At 53.0% G+C, this 11,562-nt stretch overlaps 1 protein-coding gene across 1 annotated transcript in view; it reads left to right on the forward strand.

The window, feature by feature from the left end:
- DUOX2 (dual oxidase 2) overlaps positions 1–11,562 on the forward strand; it is a 19,334-nt gene that overhangs the window by 2,949 nt on the left and 4,823 nt on the right. The window contains exons 6-25 of the mRNA XM_015557514.1: positions 19–218; positions 379–428; positions 601–729; positions 1,170–1,260; positions 1,531–1,633; positions 2,177–2,340; positions 2,916–3,091; positions 3,294–3,412; positions 3,775–3,912; positions 4,164–4,277; positions 4,460–4,662; positions 4,891–5,073; positions 6,399–6,624; positions 6,704–6,797; positions 8,484–8,665; positions 9,286–9,355; positions 9,783–9,866; positions 10,590–10,768; positions 10,857–11,087; positions 11,251–11,350. Coding sequence (XP_015413000.1) covers positions 19–218; positions 379–428; positions 601–729; positions 1,170–1,260; positions 1,531–1,633; positions 2,177–2,340; positions 2,916–3,091; positions 3,294–3,412; positions 3,775–3,912; positions 4,164–4,277; positions 4,460–4,662; positions 4,891–5,073; positions 6,399–6,624; positions 6,704–6,797; positions 8,484–8,665; positions 9,286–9,355; positions 9,783–9,866; positions 10,590–10,768; positions 10,857–11,087; positions 11,251–11,350 — 2,836 coding nt within the window. The remainder of the gene's footprint in view (positions 1–18; positions 219–378; positions 429–600; positions 730–1,169; positions 1,261–1,530; positions 1,634–2,176; positions 2,341–2,915; positions 3,092–3,293; positions 3,413–3,774; positions 3,913–4,163; positions 4,278–4,459; positions 4,663–4,890; positions 5,074–6,398; positions 6,625–6,703; positions 6,798–8,483; positions 8,666–9,285; positions 9,356–9,782; positions 9,867–10,589; positions 10,769–10,856; positions 11,088–11,250; positions 11,351–11,562) is intronic.

Here is an 11,562-nt window from a genome sequence, read left to right on the forward strand (position 1 = left end):
CCCTGGGTCACACCCGCTCCTCTCCCTCCTGCGTCCCCCTGGCGGATGCAGCCTTCGGGGCCGAGCGAGGGAACCGCGAGCCCTTCCTGCAGGCGCTGGGCCTGCTCTGGTTCCGCTACCACAACCTGTGCGCGCAGAGGCTGGCCCGCGAGCACCCGCGCTGGGGGGACGAGGAGCTGTTCCAGCACGCGCGCAAGAGGGTCATTGCCACCTACCAGGTCAGTGCCACGGCCCTCCCCGCCCCGCCCTCCTGCTCTGGTCCACGGGGACTCTGCTCCCGTGCAAAGCCCCCATCCTTGGACACCGGCCACCCAGAAACACCCTTTACTGGGACAGCTGGTGACCAGGACCGGGTGACCCGCCTTCCCTCGCTCGCAGGACCCCTGCTTGTGTGGAGAGCTAAAGTCTAGGGATGACAGAGAGGCTAAGTGCCACTTACACAAGAGATTTAGCTGCCCCCCCCCTCCCCCAGTCCCTTGTTCCTTGTGGGAGAGGCCTCAGCTCCTCTCCCATTTGAGTTGCCTTTCCCATGACTGCCCCTGCCTGGTCGTCCTCTCCCACTTAAGCCTTCCCTGGCTCAGATCCCTCCTGTCCTGGCAGCTGGAGCATTCGCTCCACCTTTCCTCTGGCCTGCTCCCGCCCTTTCCTGGACCCCAGCATCTCTCCAGAGTTCCTGGCAGCCTCTGAACAGTTCCTCTCCACCATGGTGCCCCCTGGCGTCTACATGAGGTGAGGGAGAGGCTGGTGATGGGAGAGGAGGCACAGCACTGGCCAAGGTGGTGAATTAGTGGGCCTGGGGTCCTGGAGCATTTTATACACCTCTACAATGACGTGAAGGAAGCAGACGTTGGGGTCCTAAAACAGGACCCTGGGATAGGAAATTCAGCCTTAAGCGGGAAATCTCCCCAGCTCCTGTAATGACTGAATTTCAGTTGCTCAGAGCAGGATTTGTCCATCAGCTGGGTAACTCTTTTCCCTCCTTCCCTGCCCATTCTGAATGGACAAAGAGCAACCTTTATCTTCAATCCACACACATTGCCAGAACTTCAAGGAAGTTCCGGGACTATCCCTCAGACCTGGCCAACCCCCTCTGAATCCTTCACCTAACTCAACCCCATCTTAGCTTCTTCCCTGAATCCCCTCACCACATTCTTGATTCCCCATTTCAGAAATGCCAACTGTGATTTCCAGAGTATCACCAACAAGGGTCATAACAACTCCAGAGCTCTCAGAGTCTGCAACAGCTACTGGACTCGGGAGGTCAGCCTGGGGTCAGGGTCAAGGGAAGGTGGCTCTAGGTCAGTCTCATTACATAGGCTGGGGAAAGCAACAATTCCAATTCTTGAGTGTTGCTGCTCCAGGGTGGTGGGAGATGAAGGGTAGGGGAATCAGAAAATTATCTGGGGACAACAGCTCAAGAGAGTCTGGGACTGGCCAAGGGACCTTTGTCCTGTGGTCCAAGGTTAGAGGGATTGGGCTTTGGGGAGGGACCTGAAAGCCTTCTTGACTGAGAGTCTTGTTTATTTCCAGAACCCCAACCTGAACAGTGCCCAGGCAGTGAATCACCTGCTGCTGGGAATGGCCTCCCAGATTTCAGAGCTGGAGGACAGGATAGTGGTGGAAGATCTTAGGGGTGAGCTCTGGAACCAGAAGGGAAAGGGGCCTGGAGGCCTGGCAGCCTGGGGATTCTTTTGAGTTAATCAACAGGTAGACCTATGGTACCTACAGTGCAGAGACAGAGATACACTGCAAATAGCCATTAGAAGAAAATAAGCTTTGAAAAATTCCCCCCAACTTACAGTGTAGTGTTGTTTTCATTCTAAATTGCCCATGTCTGAGTATGTGGGGGAAGGGCGGCACCACAATCTCTTCAATGCTTAGGTCTCTAAACGTTTTCATTCAGTCTTGTCTTGAAGTTAAGGAGGTAAAGGCTAGGGAATTTTCTGCTTGGTAACTAAAACAGTCTTGAGTCTTAAGGGAAGAGACTTAGCAGAAAAAGTCTCTTGTGCCATGGTGACATGGACTCCACACCTAGGCAAGGATGGTATGGATATAGTCACATGTAGAAAAGTGCTCGGGGGGGGCGGGGGTAGTGTCAACAGCCCAATTGGAGGCTATTGGGCAAAGAAGGGTTTGAAGTGACTGAGCCTATAGTCTAGTCCTCTCCCTTCCTTAGATTATTGGCCTGGCTTTGGCAAGTTCTCCCGCACAGACTACGTGGCCAGCAGCATCCAGCGTGGCAGGGATATGGGGCTGCCCAGCTACAGTCAAGCTCTGCTAGCCTTGGGTTTAGAGAACCCGAAGAACTGGAGTTACCTCAACCCCAATGTGGACGCCCAGGTCAGGAATAGTAATGATAATAATAGCAACTAAAGCTTTCCTGTGGCCCTACTGTTCCCGGTCCTTTACACATGTAATTCATTTAATCTACGTTGGGAATGTGGTAGGGTAGATACTAGTATTATCCCCATTTTATCAATGACATAGCTGTGAAGTCACTCATAGATGCAGGATTTAAATTCAGCCACCTGATTCCAGAGTATGTTCCTCATCACTACATCGTACCATTCCTGCAGGGTAGCCCCTGGGTGGGTGTCATTGCCCTATTCCTGCGGGGTTCCTCCCAAGAATTGGGTGACTTTGAAGCTGCTAATCATTGGGGCCAGGCAGTCTGGGTAGTGATGGTCACAAGATATGTCCTTGGGCATTTGACAGTGGTCTCAGCATGGGCGGGGATACACTGGTCCTCGCACAAGATTTGCCCCAACCGAGGGGGCTGCCTAGAAAGAGGCCTGAACAGCAAGCCAAGTAGCTGATGGGGTTCTATGTTTGAGGGATGGGGCAAGAGTGGCTGCCCTCCCCAACACATAAACACACCTGTGTACACACATACCTCACCTCCTGTGGTTCCCCAGGTGTTGGAGGCTACAGCTGCCCTGTACAACCACGACCTGTCCCTGCTGGAGCTACTCCCTGGGGGGCTCCTGGAGAGCCAGGGAGACCCCGGACCCCTTTTCAGTGCCATAGTCCTAGACCAGTTTGTGCGTCTGCGGGATGGTGACCGTTACTGGTTTGAGAACACCAAAAATGGGTAAGGCCTGCCTGGCTCCACTTGGCCTTGGGCCCAGACCCTCTGCCTGTAAACAGTCCCCGTGGGCTCTTGATTCCCAACTGGCCCCACCTTCTTCCCAGACCCTCTGGGTCTCTTTCCTCACCTGGGTACCTGCTGCTGAGATTGCTAGAGGCCTACAACCCCTTCCCATCCTCAAAATCCTTGGCTTCCTCCAACGTAGGCTGTTCTCCAGAGAAGAAATTGCAGAAATCAGAAACACCACTCTGCGGGATGTGCTGGTGGCTGTCACTAACGTGGACCCCAGTGCCCTGCAGCCCAATGTCTTTATCTGGCATGAAGGTAGGTGGCCTGGGAGAATACAAGAGATGGCTGCCAGAGAAAGAACCAAGGTTTGAGGGATCACTTGGTGCTGTCCAGGGAGCCAGGCACCAGGCAGCCCCCTCCGTGTTAGTCTAGGAGGCCTGCATTAGGCCATCTCCCCCACTAGAGACTGGGCTAGTTTGCAGGCTGCACCCTGTGGTCAAGCTGTGGTGAGTGCTGCGAGATGAGATATGGGAGGGGACTTTTGGAGGGGAACATGTTCCAGTGAGGTGAGCCTGGGAGAGAGGAGGGTACCTGGTTTTTTACAGGAGAGAGAGAGGATGCTTGGCCAAGGAGTAGGACCCTCAGGCTTTGAGATTCTTTTGTGCCCTCTCCCTCAGGTGCACCGTGTCCTCAGCCCAAGCAACTCACAACTGAGGATTTGGCAACCTGTGTGCCCATGACCGTGACTGACTACTTCGAGGGCAGTGGTCCTGGTTTTGGTATCGCCATCGTGGCTCTCTGCTGTCTTCCTCTAGGTGGGCCCTTCACCCCCTCACCCATCTCTCTTCTCCTCCTCCTCCTTCCCACGGTCTGTCCCTGCCCCTCATTACCTGCTGGCTTGCAGGGCTAGTTTCTTGGTATAGTCGAAGCCAGGCACAGTGAGCCTTGGGAGGTAGGGAGGGGGAAGAGGGGGTGGAAGGGGGCGGGGAGCGGGCAGCAGCCAAGCCTCAGTAAAGCTTCAGGTGAGGGGCTCCCCTACCCACTGGCTCCTTCTGATCCCCTTCAGTGAGTCTGCTTATCTCTGGGGTGGTGGCCCATTTCCGGAGCCGAGATCTCAAAAGATTACAAAAGGAAGGCAAAGAGAGTTTGAAGAAGGAGGCAGCCAAAGATGGAATACTAGGTGAGATGGGACTGAGGAAGAGGGAGTAGGTGGGGGCAGGGGGTGGGGGAAGAACCGGTTACAAATGTGGGGAGAAAGCCAGATTTTGGGATGCCTGTTCTGACCGGTAGAGTGGAACTGGCCTGAGGGCAGGGGCCTGGGGACCTCTGCTGAACTGTTCTGCCCAATCATCTCCCCTGCAGCGATGGAGTGGCCAGGCCCTAGGGAGAGCAGCTACCCTGTCATCATTCAGCTGCTCCCAGACAAGTGTCTGCAGGTTCTGGATATGCGTCTCTCTGTGCTGCGCACCATCCAGCTGCGGCCCCTGCAGCAGGTCAACCTCATTCTGTCCAACAACCATGGATGTCGCACCCTGCTGCTCAAGATCCCCAAGGAATATGACCTGGTACAGCCCTGCCTCCCCTCTCACAGCGAGTCCTCTCGAGTCACCCTCTTCTTAGCTACAGAGCTCATCGTGAAGGCTGATTGTGGGAGAGGCACTCCTTTCAGAGGTCCCCTACCCGCCTTCTGACCCTCTTGGGCCACTCACCTACCCACAGCCTAAGGTTCTCTGAGGGGAGGCTGAACCAGAAGCTCAAACTCTGAGCATTGGCCCAGTCTTCCTCCCACCCAGGTGCTGCTGTTTAACTCCGAGGAGGAGCGGACAAGCTTCATTCAGCATCTGCAAGACTCCTGTGTGCAGTGGGCTCTGGGTCTCCACAGGGCTGTGATGGGCGAGAACGAGCTGTTCGGGAAGGCTGTGACCAAGCAGCAGCGGGGCCGCATCCTGGAAGTCTTCTTCAGACACCTTCTTCAGGTGCTATGGCTCTGCCTTTTGCAGATAGGACCAACCCATGGGTTGGAGGAAACCCTGGCCTGATAGGACTCTGTATGGGTGAACTAAGTTTCTGCTGTGTGGGCTGGAGACATCCTAGCTTTGCCACTCACTGTCTGTGTGACCTTAGGCAAATCACATGACCTCTGCTCTGTATCTTAGTTTCCTCATCTATAAAACAGCCCGTTAAAATAGGATTCATCCCATTGGGTTGTTGTAAGGATTCAGTGAGACGCCCTAACCGGTTTGGCTCAGTGGATAGAGCGTCGGCCTACGGACTGAGGGGTCCCAGGTTCGATTCCGGTCAAGGGCATGTACCTTGGTCGCGGGCACATCCCCAGTAGGGGGCGTGCAGGAGGCAGCTGATTGATATCTCTCATCGATGTTTCTAACTCTCTATCCCTCTCCCTTCTTCTCTGTAAAAAAGCAATAATATATATATGGGATTCAGTGAGACAATCTACATTAGTGGTTCTCAAAGTGTAGCCCCTAGACGAACAGCAGTAGCCTGAACTTGGAATTTGTTAAAAATGCAAATCTTTAGCAGCCCTCACCCCACTCACCTTGCTCCAGACCTCGTGAATCAGGAACTCTGGGGTTGGGGCCCATAAACCCGCCAAGGGATCCTGATACACTCCAACATTTGAAGAACACTGTTCTATGTAGTGTTTAGCCCAAATGCTTGGTACAGCAGATCTTCTGATAGCTTTGATGAGATGACATAGGAACTTAACTCAAGCTTATATCATGAGCCTATGGTAAAATTGGTTTTGTTGTACCTCGTTTTGCTTAAAGTCACAGGACCTATTGATGACATTAAGTGAGGACTTAACTGTACATTGTAGACATTTAACAAATGGTTGCTACATATAAATGACTTTTAAAATCTTTGAATAATGTGCAGAGACCCAATCAGGCACATGGCAGCTTGTCTGAATTGGTAAGAGAACATATCTCTAGCCTCTTCCTGCCTGTCCACTCATGTCAACTACATCTTCTGTCCCCAGTATAAGCTTTCTCACTGAGCAATCCCCAACTTTGCCCTTGCTGCTCCCAGCCAGGCCCAGCACCATTCCTACTGTGTAAAGTTCCTGGATCTTGGGTCCAGGGAGAAAATGCTAGAGATTGAAGCCACTCACTCTACCGGAGAACAGGGGCCCAAGTCAGGAGGATATCTGAGGACTAGGAGTAGCCGCCAGGGCCCCCCTTTCTTAGTTGGACTTTAGGGAGATGTGAAGGGTCACTGAATTGCATTCAGCCAGGCCTCACTTCATTCTCTCCTTCCCTCTACTGCTGCCTGGGTACAGGCGCTGGACATCGACCAGGCTGGTGCAAGGGCTCAGCCCCTGGACTCGCCACAGAAGGTACGAGAGGCTCTGACATGTGAGCTGAGTAGAGCTGAGTTTGCCGAGTCCCTGGGCCTCAAGCCCCAGGACATGTTCGTGGAGTCCATGTTCTCTCTGGCCGACAAAGACGGCAATGGCTACCTGTCCTTCCGGGAGTTCCTGGACATCCTGGTGGTCTTCATGAAAGGTAGGTGGGTGGTGGGCCATTCCAGGAGCCAGGGTTCTTTCAGCAGAGAGATGACCTGTATCCCCCTTTCTCTTCCCAGGCTCCCCAGAGGACAAGTCCCGTTTGATGTTCACTATGTATGACCTGGATGAAAATGGCTTTCTCTCCAAGGAGGAATTCTTCACCATGATGCGGTACGGGCTGGGCCCTTCTAGCCCTGAGACTTCCTGATGTTTTCAACAGGAAAACAAGTCAGGTCAGAGGAGTGTAGGCAAGGAGGCAGCCTCCACTGAGAGCTGGCCCTCAGTGCATCCTAGACTCTCAGAGCAGCCAGCTTCAAAAGTTTGACCCTTCTGTCCCCAGTATAAGCCTTTCTCACTTAGCATTCCCAAACTTTGCTCCAGGAGGGTCAATATCTGCACTTTCACACCAGCCAGAAAATTCTCCCTCCCTAGTTAGAAAAAACAAACAAAAACCAAAACCACAACCAACACTAATATGACCACTAACAAAAGTCCACTAACCCCTTCTGGATGCTTCTGGATTTTTGTGAAGTCTACAGCATGCCTAACACTGCTCTATACAGTGAAATCACAGGTGGATGGAGCATGCACAACCTTAGTCACTCTTCCAATATTAATCACCCTGATTAGCAGGAGGAGGAACACTGACAGTTCCTCTATTTTTTGACCCTTCTCTCTTACTGCTCTTTAAGCCATTTCAGGTTGTAGTGTCTTCATAAAGATCAGTTTTGAGACTTCTTATTCCTGAAGACAATGCTCCAGTAACACAGTTCCCTTCAGCTCCATAAAGATGGGGTTCGTGCCTTCTTTGTTTCCTGTTGAATGCACCTCCTCTATGCTGTGATTGGCACATAACAGGCATTCAATACATGGTTAACTGAATAAGATGGAATAAATGAACAGATGAATGAATAGAATGCATACAATAGCTCAGGACCTTTTAAATGTTCTCCCCCTTTAAGCCTTTCTATTGACTTCTGTATTCCCCTTGACTGCCTCATCCCTCTCACAGTCCAGAAACCACAACTGGACATGGGCTTCTAGAAGGGATGGGGTGAAGTTAGCTGACTGCAGTCTGTACCGCGCTGGGTGTGCCATTGCAGGCCCAGGTCAGAGTACATCCTATGGAATTTAGGAGAGAGTCCCTGCCCCCAAGGCATGAGCTTCCACCTTCTCATCCTATACTCAGTGTGTGGACCTTCCTCAGTCTCCGTGGGATGATGTTTTTCAGTGTGATGGCAGTGCTTGCTGTACTGTGTGGGAAAAGCTCTTTTTCTTCTGGGCTCATAGTTTCATCCCAAAGCACAGCTTAAGAAAAGAGTATGGCTACCGCTGCTGCCATTATGGGTGCTGTCTGATTGGGTGTGGAAACAATCCTGTTTGTGCTTTGAGGTTTTGGCACGGGGAAGCAGCAGCCATTGCAGCTATCTCTCCCCGCGCCACCCCGCCCCCCAGTTTTCTATGCCCTCACTGGACTGTGAAAGGGGGAGCCCAGCGATGGTGTGGGAGACATAACACAAGAGAGATCCTATCAGAGGCAGAGACCCTGTCATGGCACCATGGCATACCTGGACATGTCCCTACACTAAGTGGACATTCATCCCAGCTGTAGATGTCTCCCTGTTTGAAGGTTGCTATCTTTCCTTGGTCAAGGTCATTTTCAGTTTTGTTCTGCCTTTTGAGCTCGTGGTCACCCCACCCAGCTTAGTGTGGGGTACAGGCTGGTTGAATATCTTCTCAGTGTTATTTCCAGGGTCACTGGCAACAACATTAGATCATCCATGGCCCGCCCCACTCTGCACCTGCCTGAGCCTGATCTCACCAGGTAACAGGCTGCTCTCTCTGGTCCTCTCCCAGGTCCTTCATTGAGATCGCCAACAACTGCCTGTCCAAGGCCCAGCTGGAGGAGGTGGTGGAGTCCATGTTCCGGGAGTCGGGCTTCCAGAACAAGGAGGAGCTGACATGGGAGGACTTCCACTTCATGCTGCGGGACCATGACAGTGAACTCCGCCGCACGCAGCTCTGTGTCAGAGGTGAAGGTGTGTGAGTATGTAAGGAATGGTCAGAGTCAAGGAAGGGTGTGTCCTCAAAATGAGACTTCCTGATGTATAGAACCCAGATCTCATTTCTGTCTTAGTCCTTGGTGCTTAGCACTGAGTCAGGCATGTGTAATCAAGGGTATACTACAGCCCTGCACAAAAATGCACACCGAGGATTCAAGAGTGAGCTGAAATCCAGCCTACATCCTGCCCACCAAGCCATGTGCATTGGTCTGGATTGTATCTGGCCAGAGGAAAAGGCACTGCTTTCTTTACACAAAGGATCTGCAGGCACAGGCATCTACCTGGAGAGGGTTCCTTTTCCTAATGGCACAGAATTGCCACATTGTCTAGCAGTGGCTGCCCTGTGTGCAGTGTGGGGAGTGAGGGGAACAAAGCTGGAGCAGGAGATGAGGACATGACCAAGTCACTGACAAGTGCCATGGCGCCCTTCCCAACATGACCAAGTCACTGACAAGTGCCGTGGCGCCCTTCCCAACATGACCAAGTCACTGACAAGTGCCGTGGCACCCTTCCCAGAGGGCTGGGTGGTGTTGGAGGGACAGTCTTCCACCCCACCCCGCCCACCTCATGGGGAAGCCTCTTGTTTTTCTTTCCAGGTGTTGGAGACATCTTTAAACCAAACATCAATTGTCGAGTTTCATTCATCACTCGAACTCCTGGAGAACGGTGAGAAGGAATGGGGCGTTGGGAAGTCCATTTGGCCAGGTACCCTGCAAAGAAATGATGAAAGTAGGGCTGGCTGAATCTGACCTTGGGGTCAGTCATTGACCTATGAAAGTTACTCTTAGTGCATGGCCAATCCTAGCCCAAATTCCAGCTGCCTCCCACACCCCATGCTGCTCAGGAGCCTGGCTCTCTCCTGCCACTCCAGGACAGAACCACCCTATAGAAGACATGACCAGATCATATTTATTCATTCTGCCTTGTCTCCTGTCTGCTCCTCCCTGACCAGTTTTATGGGCAAGTTGTGTGGGTAGGATGGGTCATAGGATCCACTCCTACCCTACCCCACCCCATCCCCGAGCTCTGACCTGACAGTTCTCCTCTGGCTGCAAAGACAAGGGGAGAACTAGACCCACTTTCCTTTTCTCAGCTCCTGCTCCCAGGGAGGGGGGCTCCCTGCCTCAGAAGCCCGAGAGCTTGGAGGACCTGGGCTGAAGAAGAGGTTTGGCAAAAAGTGAGTGTTTCCTACACCCCTGGGCACAGGAGACATGGGGAGAGATCTCAGGGTCTTTGGGTTCTGCCCACACCACCTGACACACAAGAGACCATCCTGAGTCTTATTCCATCAGTACCTAACTTGATTGGAGGGCTATAGAGTCAAGTGATCAATATCCTAATGTTCAGGCTAGAATCTGGCACTCAGACGCGACATCAAGTCTCCTGGCTCCTGCCTGCTTTGGGCAGAGCAGTGAAGCCTGTGCAGGGAGCAGGAAGAGGGGAGGACAGAGCAGACAGGAGGAAGAGGGAATACAGTAGTGGGGAGACAAAGGAGGTGGTGGATAAAACAAATAAAGATGAGAAGCAAAGGTTTGGGGGGTTGGGAGTCTGCCCCCAAAAAACTTATTTTGTGGCCCATCCTGTCCCCCAGGGAGTCACCAGGTCTCCTTCATGGGGTGATATTTTTTAAATTTAAATACATTTTTATTGATTTCAGAGAACAAGGGAGAGGAAGAGAGAGATGGGAACATCAATGATGAGAGAGAATCATTGATCAGCTGCCTCCTGTACGTCCCCCATTGGGGGCTAGCAACCCAGGCATGTACCCTGACCAAGGAATGGGACCGTGACCTCCTGCTTCAGAGGTCTATGCGCAACCACTGAATAACACCGGCCTGGCTGACATGCAGGGGAAGCCAGGGTGCCTTGACCTTACAGCTAACTGGCTTCCCGGCTGCAGGGCAGCGGTGATCTCTCCGCCGCTGTACACGAAGGCGCTGCAGGAGAAGAGGCAGAGGGGCCTGCTGGCCCAGAAGCTGCAGCAGTACAAACGTTTTGTGGAGAACTACCGGCGGCACATCGTGTGCATCACGATCTTCTCAGCCATCTGTGCGGGCCTGTTTGCAGAGCGCGCCTACTGTACGAGCTCTGGTTTGGGGCAGTGGGTGGGCGAAGGGAAGCCCTCTGGTTGCTCTTCCCGCTCCTCAGCGTCCCACTCTGTCCCCAGACTATGCTTTTGCCTCGCCACCCTCGGGCATCGCACAGGCCACCTTTGTGGGCATCATCCTGTCGCGGGGCACGGCCGCCAGCGTCTCCTTCATGTTCTCCTACATCCTGCTCACCATGTGCCGCAACCTCATCACCTTCCTGCGGGAGACCTTCCTCAACCGCTACGTGCCCTTCGACGCCGCTGTGGACTTCCATCGCTGGATCGCCATGGCTGCTGTTGTCCTGGCTGGTACGTGGCTCCTGGGGAATCTCATTGCTGCAGGCCCCTGGGACTAGCTGTGGGGGAAATAGTGAGGTGACTGGAACTACTTTTACTTCCATTTCTCCCCCTGTTCTTCCTCGTTCCCTTGGAGTTGCCCAGGGTGGCATCTCTAACGGTCTGTCTCTTTCAGTTCTGCACAGCGCTGGCCACGTGGTCAATGTCTACATCTTCTCAGTCAGCCCCCTCAGCATGCTGGCCTGCATCTTCCCCGGAGTCTTTGTGAATGATGGGTCAGTTCTGGGAGAGTCCTCAAGGGACACCTGGGCACATCCAAGGGTATAATAGAAAAGAAATAGACGGTCCCAGACACTCCACTCCCTCACTGAGTGAGGGTGAGATGCCAGCCTCCTTGGGGAAGCTGAGAGGGGAATTCCTCAGGCTCAGGAAGGAAGCTGGCCATGATTGGCCAGGGAAGGAGTTTGGGAGATGAAGTTGGAGACTC

Source organism: Myotis davidii, unplaced genomic scaffold, assembly GCF_000327345.1.
Source record: "Myotis davidii unplaced genomic scaffold, ASM32734v1 scaffold46, whole genome shotgun sequence".
Taxonomy (NCBI): Eukaryota; Metazoa; Chordata; class Mammalia; order Chiroptera; family Vespertilionidae; genus Myotis; species Myotis davidii.